At 48.6% G+C, this 16012-nt stretch overlaps 1 protein-coding gene across 1 annotated transcript in view; it reads left to right on the top strand.

Moving 5' to 3' along the window:
* The window catches only part of TAF1 (TATA-box binding protein associated factor 1), a 493091-nt gene extending 481638 nt beyond the window's left edge, over positions 1–11453 (top strand). Inside the window, 1 exon segment of the mRNA XM_030210565.1 lies at positions 10256–11453. Within this exon segment, the coding sequence (XP_030066425.1) occupies positions 10256–10472 (217 nt within the window). The 3' untranslated portion in view covers positions 10473–11453.
* Positions 11454–16012: the final 4559 nt, after the last annotated feature.

The following is a 16012-nucleotide window of genomic DNA, read 5'->3' as shown; positions in this document are numbered from 1 at the left end:
AACTCCTAAAGCGGAACGTTGCATAACATAGCTGTAATTCGGGTTCCTCCTTCCCACATGCATCACTTTGCACTTGTCAATGTTGAACTTCATCTGCCATTTGGACGCCCAATCCCCCAGTCTCATGAGGTCTTCTTGTAATCTTTCACACTCCTCCTGCGACGAGACGACCCTGGATAACTTTGTGTCATCTGCAAATTTAATTACCTCGCTAGTTCCCATCTCGAGGTCGTTTATAAGTATGTTAAAAAGCAGCGGTCCCAGCACAGACCCCTGAGGGACTCCACTAACTACCCTTCTCCATCTTTTGTCCCATTCTGAGAGGTAATATATGGAGTCCATTTGTGCTGTCCACTCATTATCGTAAATCTGTTGCCAGAATGTATCCTAGTCTATTTGTCCTCTCGTGGTATGGGTTGTATGTTCTCGTGTCTGGAGGGAACCCCTTTTCCACTATTTTAGGGATAGGTTTAGTTTGTTATGGTTGGTCCCGTGGCTGTTACTGCATGGCTATCGAGCGTGGCCCCTATGGCGATGGGGATGCTGGTTTCAATGTGATAACCAGTAATGGCTCAGCCATATTGGACCAACGCAATACATCGCACACACAAAATGTGACATGCTTTGACCTGGGTGGATAGCTGCTTGATGGTGGCATTGCAGGGTGGGAGCGTGTCGGTGTTGTGGAGTGCAGTTTTCTCTTTCAGATGGTGCTGTTCACAGGCTGATTCGGGCAGACTCTTTTTTAGTGGTTGGCTTTGAACTTTGGTGCATTTTGCCATTTGCGCTGGCGGTGCCGACTTTGAAGAGATCCTGCAGGGCGGTTGTGGATGCTGGTTGGTTGCAGGTCTGGCATTGTTGTGTCCAGCACAAGCATAGTGCTTGTTCGGGGTTTTGGGTCCGTGTCTTTGTTTGCATGGAGGTTGTTGTGGTCTGGATGTTGGTCCGGGTGTGTTCCCATGAGTCGAGGGCAGTTTTGGTGCACACTTTGGGTTGGCTTGTTTGGCTGGGTTTTGCATCCGTGGTTTTGAGGTGTGTTTCGTCGGAGTTGGCATTGGGGGCTGTGCAGGATTTGGATTTTTTGGCCATTCTTGTAGGTGTGTTTGGATTTTGTTGGACCCCAGGGGTGGCATTTTGGTGGATGTCACGCGCTCGTGGACAGGCGGCCTTTTGGAGGGGGGGTCTGGATCTGCAGCTGTTGCGGTTTGAGACCTCAGGTTTTGGGGGGCTTCGTTTGGCGCCTGACTCGCGCAGCAGATGGGATTTGAGCAGGATTGGAGAACACGATGGTGGGAACTTTTTAAAATTTTGGGCCACTTGGCATGGAATGACCCATAGTGAAGGCGGTTAGCTTGGCAGAGTTTAAAAAAGGGTTGAACGGTTTCCTAAAGGTGGTGAGGTATAGCGCTTATATACCAATCATATCTCACCACCGAAACCACTGCCGAATCCATAACACCTCATCTCGAAATAGCCTCAATCAGAATCCACCACAAAAACCTGGTAGACCACCTAAACTGTGCCCTGTTTTACAGACCACCATGTAACTGGAACGATAGCCAGTCAAACTTCATGGACTTTATCTCAAATACCTGTATATCCAACTCCAATACATTAGTGCAAGGAAACATTAACCGCCACCTAGAAGACCCAAACTCTACCAACGCACAAGAATGCAAGGACTTCCTTCAACTATGTGATCTTACATGGCCACACATGCAAACAACCCATATGAAAGGACACACACTCGACCTCACCTCACCCAAACTGTCCACTGACCAAAACCTAATAATAACAGAAACTAACTGGACAGAAATGCCATGGACATAAGTACATAAGTAATGCCATACCTAACACTCACCACCCCACTTGCAGAAAGTAGCAATATACCCATACTGTACAACTACCACAGACTAAACAGATACACCTCACCAACAACAACCAAAACGAACGAAAAATACAAACAAGTGAACACCCTCAACAGAAGGGAAAGAAAGGTAAAAAAAACCCACACAAATTAAGGAACGACAACTGACAAAAGTCCACATAACACCGAACACCCATACCAAAAAATTCAAATAGGCTACGTTAATGCCAGATCCGTAGTAAACAAAACAACAATAGTAACAGACTAGATTACGTCAGCAAAACTTGATCTACTATTCATAACTGAAACCTGGATCCACGATCAAGAGGGCCCCATCATCCTACTACTATTACTACTACTACTTAACATTTCTAGAGCGCTACTAGGGTTACGCAGCGCTGTACAGTTTAACAAAGAAGGACAGTCCCTGCTCAAAGGAGCTTACAATCTAAAGGACATCAATAGAAATCAAACAAAATAAAACATGGAAAAGAAAATAAGATGCTACCTTTTTTATTGGACATCTCTCTATATAAAACGCACCTCCAACGTTCTAATGAAGCCTCTCTTAGCAAAGTGAAGGGGGTGAGATCGCATTGTGTCTGCCCCGCCCACGCGTCAAACGTGATGACGTCGAGGGCGGAGCAATGACACAACTAATCGCATCGCTCGGCAGCGAAGCGTCAGGGAAGGAGGCGGCGCTCTCGACGTCTAGCCTTCCCTTCGCTGTGTTCCGCCTTCTTCTGACGTCAAGGATGACGTCAAAAGAAGGCGGAACACAGCGAAGGGAAACCTAGACGTCCAGAGCGCCGCCTCCTTCCCTGACGCTTCGCTGCCGGAACCGCCACGGAGGTAAATTTTACAAGAAGAAAAAAAAAAACCGCATATTGGGGGGACAGAAGAGGGTGGCCAGTAAAGTACAACAATGGGAGCGGGAGGGCAGGGGAGAAACGACAGCATGGATGCCGGGGGGGGGGGGGGGGGAAGAGGGCGGGCCAGGCTGGGACATGGGAGAGAGAGGAGCATGGATGCGAGGGGGGGTCATGGAAGGGAGAGAGGGGACTTGCTGGAAAAGGATGAATGGAGGCGGCAGGGGACAGAGGAGCATGGATGGCCATGGATTGGGAGGGAGGGCTCAGGGAGAGAGGGGAATTGCTGGAAAGGGATGAATGGAGGGGGCAGGGGACAGAGGAGCATGGATGGCCATGGATTGGGAGGGCAGGGCTCAGGGAGAGAGGGGAATTGCTGGAAAGGGATGAATGGAGGGGACAGATGGGCATGGATGGATATGGATTGCAGGGCAGGCCTCAAGGAGAGAGGGGAATTGCTGGATAGGGATGAATGGAGGGGCCAGGTGACAAAGGAGCATGGATGGGCATGGATTGGAAGGGCAGGACTCAGGAAGAGGGGAATTGCTGGATAGGGATGAATGGAGGGCACAGATGGGCATGGATGCATATGGATTGCAGGGCAGGCCTCAGGCAGAGAGGGGAATTGCTGGATAGGGATGAATGGAGGGGCCAGGTGACAGAGGAGCATGGATTGGAAGGGCAGGACTCAGGGAGAGGGGAATTGCTGGATAGGGATGAATGGAGGGCACAGATGGGCATGGATGCATATGGATTGCAGGGCAGGCCTCAGGCAGAGAGGGGAATTGCTGGATAGGGATGAATGGAGGGGCCAGGTGACAGAGGAGCATGGATTGGAAGGGCAGGACTCAGGAAGAGGGGAATTGCTGGATAGGGATGAATGGAGGGCACAGATGGGCATGGATGCATATGGATTGCAGGGCAGGCCTCAGGCAGAGAGGGGAATTGCTGGATAGGGATGAATGGAGGGGCCAGGTGACAGAGGAGCATGGATTGGAAGGGCAGGACTCAGGGAGAGGGGAATTGCTGGATAGGGATGAATGGAGGGGACAGATGGGCATGGATGGATATGGATTGCAGGGCAGGCCTCAGGGAGAGAGGGGTATAGCTGGATAGGGATGAATGGAGGGGCCAGGTGACAAAGGAGCATGGATGGCCATGGATTGGAAGGGCAGGACTCAGGGAGAGGGGAATTGCTGGATAGGGATGAATGGAGGGGACAGATGGCCATGGATGCATATGGATTGCAGGGCAGTCCTCAAGGACAGAGCGGAATTGCTGGATAGGGATGAATGGAGGGGCCAGGTGACAGAGGAGCATGGATTGGACTCGCACTTTCACTCTGACTCTCAAACAGTCACTCTCACATACACTCTCCCAAACATACACACTCCGAGGAAAACCTTGCTAGCGCCCGTTTCATTTGTGTCAGAAACGGGCCTTTTTTACTAGTAACTTAATACATTTCTTGATTAGCTTTCGAAGGTTGCCCTTCTTCCTCAGATCGGAAATAAGCAAATGTGCTAGCTGACAGTGTATATAAGTGAAAACATTCAAGCATTACTATGACAGTCCGACAGGGTGGGAGGAGGGGGGTGGGTAGGAAGTATGCATGGGGACATCAAAGCATATCATTGATATTCTAACAGGGTGGGTGTGGATAGGTGAGGGGAGGGTGATCAACAGAGACATACAGCTTTATGGTTTATAATGGGCTAGGAACCCCAGATCCTTGTTAAGTCCTTTCTGTTGGGTGTTAAAATATTCAATCATTCTGACTTCAAAGGTCTTACGTTCTTGTATGGTTTTAAAGTTACCTTTGAGGATTCTCACTGTGAAGTCACTGGTACAGTGTCCTGGTCCTGTAAAATGTTGACCAACAGGCGTGGGAACCCTGCTGGCACCAGTATTGTTCATATGATGTCTATGTAAATTGAATCTTGTCTTAAGCATCTGGCCTGTTTCTCCAATATAGCATCCTTCGTTACATTTTTTACACTGAATGATATATACCACATTGGAAGATGAGCAAGTGAAAGATCCCTTTATGTTGAATATCTTTCCTTTGTGGACCTGTGAAATATTTTGACATAGTTTGCAACTGGATAAATTACAGGGAAGTGTGCCCTTCTGTTCCTTTTCAGTCTGTGATTGAAGTTTACTTCTGATTAGCTTGTGTTTTAAATTGGGTGGCTGTCGGAAGGCCAGTACTGGTGGGGATGGGAATATCTCTTTCAGTAATTCATCCTCCTGGAGTATAGGTTGTAGATCTCTTATGATTTTCCAGCTCTGGATTGTATGTCACTACAAGTGGGATTCTGTCTGTGGATTATTTCTTTTTGTACTGTAGCAGATTCTCCCTGGGTGTTTTGAGTGAGGAGGCAATATTCTTGGAGATTATTTTGGGGTTGTAGCCCTTCTGTTTGAAGGATTCAGTCAGGCTTTTAAGGTGTCTGTCTCTGTCCCCTGGGTCAGAGCAGATACGGTGGTATCTTGTGGCTTGGCTGTAAATGATGGATCTTTTTGTATGTGAAGGATGGAAGCTGGAGTTGTGGAGGTAGCTGCATCTGTCTGTGGGTTTCTTGTATATAGATGTTTGTATACAGCCATCACTGATTGAGACCGTGGTGTCCAAAAAATTGACTTTTTCTGGGGAGTAGTCAATTTTAAATCTGATTGTAGGATGGTATGTATTGAATGCAGAATAAAATTGTTTCAGAGTTTCTTCACCCTCCGTCCAAATCATAAAAATGTCATCGATGTACCGGTAGTATTTTAGAGGTTTGGTCTGGTGTGTATTCAGAAATGTCTCTTCCAGCTCAGCCATAAAAAGGTTGGCATATTGGGGTGCTGTCCTGGTGCCCATCGCAGTGCCCATTATTTGCAGATAGATATCATTGTTAAAGTGGAAGTAGTTGTGAGTTAAAATGAATTTGATTAATTTTGTAATAGTTTCTGGTGAGTATTGATGGTCCAGTGTGAATTTTTTTTAGGAGTCTTCCACATGCAGCTATGCCATCCGCATGTGGAATGTTGCTGTATAGTGATTCTACATCCATCGTGACCAGAAGGGTGTTAGGTAGTAGTTGCTTGATATTTTTCACTTTATTCAGAAAGTCTGTGGTGTCTTGTATGAAGCTGTTAGTTTTGTGTACGAGAGGTTTCAGAATTCCCTCTATGAATCCAGATATTTCTTCCGTGAGTGTGCCAATACCTGATATGATTGGTCTGCCAGGGTTTCCCGGTTTGTGGATCTTGGGTAGCATGTAAAATGTGCCCACGGAAGGTTGATTTGGTATGAGTTTCTTCAGGTGAGCTACCACACTCCTCAATCTAAAGGACGAAATGTCAAGTTGGGGCAGTCTAGATTTCCTGAATAGAGGTATAGTGGTTAGGTGCCGAAGGCAACATTGAAGAGGTGGGCTTTGAGCAAGGATTTGAAGATGGGCAGGGAGGGGGCCTGGCGTATAGGCTCAGGGAGTTTATTCCAAGCATGGGGTGAGGTGAGGCAGAAAGGGCGGAGCCTGGAGTTGGCGGTGGTGGAGAAGGGTACTGAAAGGAGTACCTATGCCCGCCAGGATACAAAATCACTCACTGGTCCAGAAAAGAAAAGAGTGTTAGGTGAACTAGCGATAAGGAATGGATTATTAGGAGTAGCTGGACGGTGTTCATTGTGCTGTTATGTAACATGACAATTATAGCACAGTTCTGAGTTCTGTCACTGGTCACAAAGTGTCCTATCCACCCAATATTGTAATTTTTAATTTATATGGTGATGCAATGAGAACGTATTGTATTAAAACATCAAAATGATACATATGTCGTTCTTTTGTTTGTTTGTTTTTTTTTAGCTTAATGCAGGTGCACCCAATTATCAGCAGACAACTAGATAAGCAGAACATAAGAACAGTCCATAGACCGCTACTAAATGGACTTGGGGAAAAATTCACAATTTCGGGAATAACATGTATAAAATGTTTGTACGTTTAGGTAGCTTGCCAGGTGCCCTTGACCTGGATTGGCTGCTGTCGGGGACAGGATGCTGGGCTCGATGGACGTTTGGTCTTTTCCCAGCATGGCATTACTTATGTACTTATTATGTCCATGGCGTTTCTGTCTAGTTAGTTTCTGTTATTATTAGGTTTTGGTCAGTGGACAGTTTGTGTGAGGTGAGGTCGAGTGTGTGTCCTTTCATTTGGGTTGTTTGCATGTGTGGCCATGTAAGATCACATAACTGAAGGAAGTCCTTGCATTCTCGTGCGTTGGTAGAGTTTGGGTCTTCTAGGTGGAGGAGGTTAATGTCTCCTCATATGAGAGGGGTTCCATCCCCTTTATCATTTTGGTTGCTCTTCTTTGAACCGTTTCCAATTCCGTTATATCTTTTTTGAGATACAGCGACCAGAATTGAATGCAGTCTCTGTAGTGCTGACTTCTGAGTCTGTTCCCAGCAATTTCTCGCATATCAGATTCAGGAACGCTATGGAGGTAGAGATTGTTACGCCACCCCCAATTTTCCAGTTCATCGACTTTATATTGTAGCTCCTCATAATGGGTAGTAATACGCGTGAGACGAGAATCCACATTATTTAGGTGTTCCGACTGCTCTTCAAGTTGTGTCTCTCGATCCTCCACGTGGCCCCCTAACTCTCAAAGATTGGTGCTAATGGTGTCCATGCGCTCAAGAATTTCTTCCTTAGAAGCATTAATATCAGCACGGAGTCCCTCCAGGCACTTAGCTAAGTCCTTCAAAACTCCCTGATGAGGAGGCCCAACTAGCACTTCTGCCTGAGATGGAGCGGAGTCAGAGTCAGAAGGAGAAATGGGGGCTGGCGACACATGGCGATGGAAGCCCTTACCAGTCTGCTGGACAGATTGACGTTCTCCTTTCTTGTGGGGTGCCGATAAAGCTTTACTTATGGCACCCGGGTGCTCGGGCATCACAAATGCTGACAATGAAGTGAGCTATAGGATGGATGATGATAGATTCTGCTGTTTAAGATGGGGAAGTGCGAGAGCTATTGAATTAGACAGCCATCTAGCACTGTGATGTCACTTCTTCTGAACTCCTGGCCCTTTTGAGTGCAGATTCCATCACCAGGAAATGATGAGGCAACTGGTCCTATCAAACCCAGGAGAAGACTGAATCCGGTACATAGTGTCAAACTTCTTGGGGAGGAGAAGGACCAACAGAAGGGACTCCCAGTTTTTCATTTGAACATCCTGTAAGATCTTGTGAAGCCTCTCATCACAGCCTCTCTAGGAGGAGAGTCTTAATCCAGGACCTCAAACATCTTAGCCCTTGGCTCTTCTTCTTGAGTGTATGGTTTGTGTGCTGTGGGTAATTTGCTGTCTATGTTGGGAGCTGTCCATGCGTAATAGATTAAGGGGAGAAAATAAATGATCATGAGCAGTTTGTTGATTTTCATGTTGTCTTAGTTAGTGTTGATTGGTGGTGGTAGGTTTTTATCTGAACATCAAGCTGTATCTACATTAAAGCAGTAAATGTAGTATCAAGCAGTATCAACATTAAACAGTCAATAAATGTAGTTTCAGCAATATCAGCATTTAAGTGTATCAAAATCAGCATTAAGTAGTATCAATATCAATCACTATCAACATTAAGCAGTAGTTAATGTAGTGTCCGTGGACATTCAGCAGTGCGGTAATATCTCTTATGCTGTGGTGTGTTTAGTGTACTTTACTAAATATCAGCATTAATTAGTGTCAATATCAGCATTAGTAGTATCAATATCAAGCAGTATCAACATTAAGTAGTAGATAATGTAGTGTCCGTGGACATTCAGCAGTGCGGTAGTATCTCTTATACTTTTAGCTGGCTGCAGGACTATAGTTCAGTGTAAAGTTATTGGATATAGAAAGCAAATAAAGCATTTGGCAATGTAGAGTTAGCGAGTACTACCGTGATATAGTGAATCAGTAATTATACCTTGTATAAGCTACAACAAGTTGAGTTAGAAAGGTGTAGTGGTTGGTCTCTATTTCCATTCCCTCGGTCTGCCGTCATTACTCTACACTCAACTCAGAGCAAGTTAACCTGAGAATTGCTTAGTCCACGTTGTCGTCCACCATTTTGGTCCCTTTGTTGCAGGACCGACGCTGTTTCTATTGGATGGGTTCGCTCCTTCACCGGTGGTTCTGGCGGTTCAGCTACGTTCGGGTCAATCTCAGAAGCACCGCCGACTGCTGTCTCTCTCACTTGTTCCCTCCGGCTCAGCAATTGTGCAATTTAGTTCTGTAGCGATGCTCTCCGTTCCTCCACTCGCTCCCCTGCCCCGGTCGAGCGCCTAGCCAGCTGGTAGCTCCCTCGTGGGGATGGTCCGGTCCTCGGTGAAGGCGCGCCCGACGGTCGGTAGTGGGAACCTCGATTGGCGGGGTGGGGGCCTCGGTGGCAGTGTCCGGCAGCAACAGATGCAGCGTCCAACCGCTTGGCCGTGGTTGCAGCCCTGGTCACTCCCCGCTGCCTCGGGTGTTCGTCCGGTCGGCTTGTTGCTCCCTCGCGGGTTTTGTCTGACCCTCGGCGGTGGCTCGCTTAGCAAGGTGATGGCGGGAGCCCTGGCTAATGGGTTAGTAGCCTCGGCAGCGGTGGCAGCATGCACAATGTCTGCTCGTTCGACTGCGGTCATGGGCAGGATGACTGGATGCCAGCTTGGGGTTTTCTGAGCAATGATAGTTCATTGTCTAGAGCTGAGGGTCACAAATGGGTCATATTTTTAGGATATCTATAATGAATTTATGTGAAGGAGATTTGCATGCTTATTACCTCCATTACCATCAAGTCTCTCATGCATATGTATTAGGGATATCTTTAAAACCTGACTGTTGATGGCCCTTTAGAGTTTGGGATGAAAACCACTGGATTAGAGCTTGTTTATAAGGCGATTAGGTAAACTGAGTGAGGGCAAAGGAAGAAGATAAGCAGGAAATCCATAAAAAATGGGCAGGGTGCTGTTAACAGCAGACAGGGATAATAGTATTTACTCAGTTGGCCTTCTAGACTTTTCCTTTAACTTTCAAGTGCCCTTTAGTTTTTAGAAAATCCATAATTTTCGGTTGTGTTTTTTTTTGGTCACCTGACAAGTTTTGTTGGTACACGAACGATTGCTATTAGGCTTTCTCTCTTTATGCCTTGTCAAGCTTAAACTTAGAGGGGCTTCTCAACGCCTATGCTGTTAGGATAATGGTAATACTTGCAGGCCTACCCCATTTTTTTTCTTACTATTGCCATTAAAGAAACAACAGAGTGGTTGATCACAATATTTCTAGCAGCACTTGAAAGTGCTAATCAAGCATTAGTTATTATGTGACACCGGGTGCTGCCTTCAGAAAACAGCAATATATTTTTTACTGGAGTGTTGAAGTTCTTATAAGTCTTCCAGAAGACTAAAAGGGGGAGGGGGACACTGGAGAACATTGGAGGAATGCATATTTTCAGAATATATGTTCACTGCTTTAAATCTGGTGATCTAATCTTTGTGTAATGGCCTATTCTTTCTTTTAGTTATGAAAGCTACGATGATCATGATCTCAAGTCCAATATGCGAGATACCAGTTTTAGCAGCATTGGAGGATATGAAGTTTCTGAGGAAGAGGAGGAGGAGGAGCAATGTGGACCAAGTGTGCTTAGCCAAGTCCAGCTTTCAGAAGAAGATGAAGACAGTGAGGAATTCCCTTCTATTGGAGATGATAGTGACTTGGACTCTGAGAATGAAGCATGACGTTTACCCTGTGGCAGCTGCTTGTCAAGCAGGGGATTTCAGAGGGCTTTGTTTTAAATTGTGACTTGTACCTATAAGGTGATTTACAGGGAAATTGAAAAGAATGAGACAAAGATACCTCATTGCAGGGAGTCAGTATTTGATTCTCATGTGTGTGTTTTACCCACATTTTTCCATATCTATATGGAGTCAGATATTTTCATAAATTAAGCCATGTGCTTTTCTGATAAACACAAAGTTTTTTTTCTTTTTCTTTAATTTTATCTTTGGATCTTTTTATTAAAATTAACATCAGCATGCATGAAAAAGGACAAAGTGAGTTCACAAGATCCCTAAATAAGACTATTTAAACTTAAACAAATATAACAACCATATCTTGGGCTTGGTTTGAAATACAAATGTATAGGCAGTGAGTCAAGATGCAGATTTATCTCAACCATTTAATTCTATTAGTGTAGGTTCCTGTTTCATAAGTTCAGATTAGTTCAATGCATGAGCAAACTAGCCCTCTTCTTTTTACATAAAAGCTTTGTTTGTTTGTTTTTTCCATGTACACACCAAAATAATTGACCTTGGAAAATAAGTAGAAAAGCAAGTGTATTTATACCATCAGTCACTGCTTTTTATATGACCTTTATAATTCAGTGCCTGCACATCTCTTCCTTTATTAAGTGTTCCTCCTATGGAGGATCTCTGTACATCAGATTATTTTTAATATAACCACTTATCTGTCATTTGGTTTTCTATTTAATTCACTCTGTAAGTGACCCTGTTACACATGTTCCCATTTTACTTGTATTACTCTTGTTACAGTGTTCTTGCTTCTAGTTAACATAGTCCTTTTGGTACAAATAAAATTATAGCACTACTGAAACTTTAACTTTCTAATCTCTTTCCCATGCTCAGTGTAACAAAGCTTCTCATCTCTTTCATTCTTCAAAATCCAATCTTCTATTCTATGAAACATTATAATTCATACTTTCCCTATCATCAAGCCGATCAATCCATAGACTGGTGGGTTGTGTCCATCTACCAGCAGGTGGAGATAGAGAGCAATCTTTTGCCTCCCTATATGTGGTCATGTGCTGCCGGAAACTCCTCAGTATGTTCTCTATCTCAGCAGGTGGTGGTCACACACAGCAGCAGCTCTGGCTAGGTCTCCAAGCCTAATTCTTAGGTTTTGTTGAGTACCTGGGGTTGAGGGCTCTTCTTGAGCAAGTGCAAACCTGGTGGTGCCAGGTCCCTCCTTTTCTTCCCCCTCCCGCTGGCTCCGTTAAAAAAAAAAAAAAAAAAAATTTTAATGTTCAAAAAGGACGTCCATTTGCAGCTGCTCACTGGAACAAGTCGTCGCTGCTCGGAGCAAGAAGCAGGTAATTTTTACCTTTTACTAGCGGGCAGGGGGTTCCCCGAACGGTCTCCACGTGGCGATGGCCTCGGATGGCAAGGGCGCAAAAAGACGCTCCCCGGAACGCGTTCACGTGCCTAGCGGGGAAGCAGGGGGCTCGTAGGTAGAGTCGACTTTTTTGGGCGCCCTTTTGGAGCCGGGAGAGTTCCCCAGTTTTTCCTCTGACGCGGCGGCCTTTCCCGCATTAGGCGCCCATCCCCTGCAGACCGCCCTCCCGGTCGTGACCGGCCACGCTGCTCGGACGGCGTCTTCTTGGGCCACCCTCGAGGGGGGAGACGTTAACAGCTTGGTCGTCCTTGACTCGGGCGACAGTAAAAAGTCGGCGAAATGAAAGCGCCATTCTTCTAGCGCGGTTCCTCAGAGTTTCGCGCCAGACGCCATTTTGGACGCGCAACACGTCTCTCCCCCGCTACTGGGAGCACAGATGGAGGGCGCCTCTAGGGCCACGGCACAGGCTGCAGAAATGCACAGACTGGGGGGGTTTCTCCCCTGAGTTCATTTTGCTGTTGCATCAGGCCTTTCTTATGCAGAACTCTGCCCCTGCTCACCTCTTTGATAGGGGTGATGAGGCCTCTATGCTTAAGCGCCCTCAGGTGGATCTTCCACCCTCGGGGGACTCGGTCTCCTCTGATGTGGACGACGGCAGCGTGTCTGAGTTCTCCCAGAGATCCTTAGCGGACTCTGTGGAAGAGACCGATCCTCGCTCGGATGGAGCGGACGACCCTTCTGCAGCGCGGCTTTTTCACTCAGAGGATTTGCCCAACCTGCTTGGGCAGGCCATGAGCATTTTGAAGATTGCCTCTCCGGAGGAAAGCCCTCTCTCAGCCTCTACTGGCTCCGCCATTATGCTGGGAACGAAGTGCCGGCGTAGAACCTTCCACGTTCATGAAGCCATGCAGACCTTAGTTTCAGCGCAATGGGATGCCCCTGAAGCGAGCCTGAAAGTAGCCAGGGCTATGTCCTGTCTGTACCCCTTGCCTGAGGGGGAACGGGAAGCCTTTGTCTGGCCCACGGTAGATTCCTTAATCACTGCCGTGACTAAGAAAACGGCGCTGCCGGTGGAAGGTGGCACTGCCCTGAAGGACGCTCAGGACAGGAGAATGGAGGCGGCCTTAAAGTCTTCCTTTGAGGCGGCCAATCTGAGTTTGCAAGCCTCGGTTTGCGGCTCCTACGTGGCTAGGGCGTGCCTGACTGTTTTGCAGCGGGCTTCCCCCTCGGATCCTTCCTGGAGGGCGGAATGGCCGACCCTGGAGTCCGGTTTGGCAGACTTGCTATATGATATTTTCAGAGCCTCGGCCAAAGGTATGGCTCAGACGGTCTCTGCACGGCGGTGGCTCTGGCTTAAGCACTGGTCTGCTGACCATGCCTCTAAATCTCGCCTAGCCAAGTTGCCTTTTAAAGGCAAGCTGCTCTTTGGGGACGAGCTGGACAAGATCGTGACGGAGCTCGGCATGTCCAAGGGCAAGAGGTTGCTGGAGGTCAGGACTCAGGCCGGCAGTGCCCGTCCTGGTTCCTATAAGGGCCGATTCCAGGAAGCCCATTGGTATCGCCCGGGCAAGTCGGCCTCCTCTGCCTCCGCTTCCTTCAAATGGAACTTCTCCCCCAAGCAGCATTCCTTTCGCAGGGACCACCGTCCCGGAGGTTCGTCCTCCGGCCCGCCCTCAGGGTCAAGTACCCAATGACAGGGACCTGGTCCATGGCCCAGTGCAGTTAGGAGGAAGGTTGTTTTCGTTTCTGGGCGAGTGGACCAGGGTAACTTCAGACGCTTGGGTTCTGGAAGTCATCAGAGACTGCTACAAGCTAGAGTTCTGCCGACCCCTAAGAGACGGTTTGTAAACTCTCCTTGCAAGTCCCAGGTCAAAGCAGCTGCCATGCAGCAGACTTTGAACAACCTGATCCGCCTGGGCATGGTGGTCCTGGTGCCAGTAGATCAGCTTGGCAAGGGGCGCTACTCCATTTACTTTGTGGTGCCAAAGAAAGAAGGTTCTGCTCGGCCTATTCTCGACCTCACGGGAGTCAATCGGGCCTTGATAGTTCGGCACTTCCGGATGGAGACCCTCTGCTCCGTAATAGCTGCAGTGAAAAAGGGAGAATTCCTGGCCTCCCTGGACATCAAGGAAGCTTACCTACATATTCCCATCTGGCCGCCTCATCAGCGCTTTCTGTGCTTTGCAGTATTGGGCCGACACTTCCAGTTCAGAGCCCTCCCGTTCGGGTTGGCTACGGCTCAGCGGACCTTCTCCAAAGTAATGGTGGTCATCGCGGCCTATCTCCGCAAGGAGGGGAGTGCAAGTCCATCCCTATCTGGACGACTGGCTGATCCGAGCCCCTTCCTATGCGGAGTGCGGGAGAGCTACAGACAGGGTCATTGCTCTTCTGAGCTCCCTGGGATGGGTCATCAACTGGGAGAAAAGCCAGCTGCGTCCGACTCAGTCCCTGGAGTATCTGGGAGTTCGATTCGACACCCAAGTGGGCAGAGTGTTCCTGCCGGACAACCGGAGCGTCAAGCTTCAGACCCAGGTGGACCAGTTCCTAGCCTCCTCTACTCTTCGAGCTTGGGACTATGTGCAGCTGTTGGGCTCCATGACGGCCACGATGGAGGTAGTACCCTGGGCCAGGGCTCATATGAGACCACTACAGCACTCTTTTCTGCGGCGGTGGACTCCAGTCTCGGAGGATTACACCGTATGCCTTCCTTTGGATCCAGCGCTGAGCTGGTGGCTGAGGCCAGGCAAGCTGTCCGCAGGAATGCCTCTTACGACCCCGGAGTGGGTTGTCGTCACGACGGACGCCTGCTTGACGGGCTGGGGAGCCCACTGCCTGGGACGGACAGCGCAGGGGCTCTGGTCTCCTGCAGAGACGAAATGGTCCATCAACCTCCTGGAACTCCGAGCCATTCGGTTGGCGCTTCTAGAGTTTCTCCCGGTACTGGTGCTGAGGCCTGTGTGGGTCCTGTCGGACAATGCCACGGCTGTGGCCTATGTCAATTGCCAGGGAGGTACCAGGAGCGCCCCTCTAGCCAAGGAGGCCATGAGGCTATGCCTGTGGGCGGAAGCGAACCTGGAACAGCTGTCGGCGGCCCACATTGCGGGAGTCATGAATGTCAAGGCGGACTTTCTCAGTCGCCATACCTTGGACCCCGGAGAGTGGCAACTGTCTGCTCCGGGCGTTCTTGGACATCACGAAACGCTGGGGCCGGCCAAGCCTGGATCTGATGGCGTCCTCGGCCAATTACCAAGTGCTGCATTTTTTCAGCAGAGGACAGGACCCTCGATCTCTGGGAGTTGATGCTCTTCTCCAGCAGTGGCCGGCACAGGAGCTTCTCTACGTGTTTCCGCCCTGGCCCATGATGGGCAGGGTGCTAGGCCGGGTGGCAACGCATCTGGGCCGGGTGATCCTGGTGGGTACGGATTGGCCCAGACGTCCCTGGTATGCGGACTTAGTCAGACTCTCGGTGGACGGCCCTCTGCGGCTGCCAGCGGAGCGGGGCCTCTTACATCAGGGTCCCGTGGTGATGAAGGATCCCTCCCCCTTTGGTCTTATGGCCTGGCTCTTGAGCGGAAGCGGCTGAGGAAGAAGGGCTTCTCAGACAAGGTCATCGCCACTATGCTGAGAGCAAGGAAGCGCTCTACTTCTACCACTTACGCCATGGTTTGGTGTACCTTTGCGTCGTGGTTCGAGGCAGGCTCTGTATCGCCCTTCACTGCTCCAATTACTTCAGTGTTGGCGTTCCTGCAAGAAGGTCTGGCAAAAGGCCTGTCGCTCAGTTCGCTTAAAGTCCAGGTAGTGGCTCTAGCTTGCTTCAGGAGTCGACTGAAGGGTGCTTCCCTGACTGCTCAGCCAGATGTGGTGCGCTTTCTTAAAGCGGTTAATCACCTGCCCCCTCCTCTGCACTCGATAGTGCCTACGTGGAATCTTAATCTGGTGCTAAGGGCCTTGCAGAAGCCGCCCTTTGAGCCCTTAGCAAGGGTGTCGCTGAAGGACCTGACGTTGAAAGCGGTCTTTTTGGTGGCTATCACTTCAGCCAGAAGAGTTTCCGAGCTCCAGGCGCTCTGGTGTGGAGACCCGTTCCTGCGGTTCACTGAGGCAGGAGTGTCGATCTGCCCAGTGCCTTCCTTCTTGCCCAAGATTGTTT

Source organism: Microcaecilia unicolor, chromosome 7 (genome assembly GCF_901765095.1).
Source record: "Microcaecilia unicolor chromosome 7, aMicUni1.1, whole genome shotgun sequence".
Taxonomy (NCBI): domain Eukaryota; kingdom Metazoa; phylum Chordata; class Amphibia; order Gymnophiona; family Siphonopidae; genus Microcaecilia; species Microcaecilia unicolor.
The sequence above is the reverse complement of the archived record's forward strand: the minus strand, read 5'-3'. Positions and strand labels throughout refer to the sequence as shown.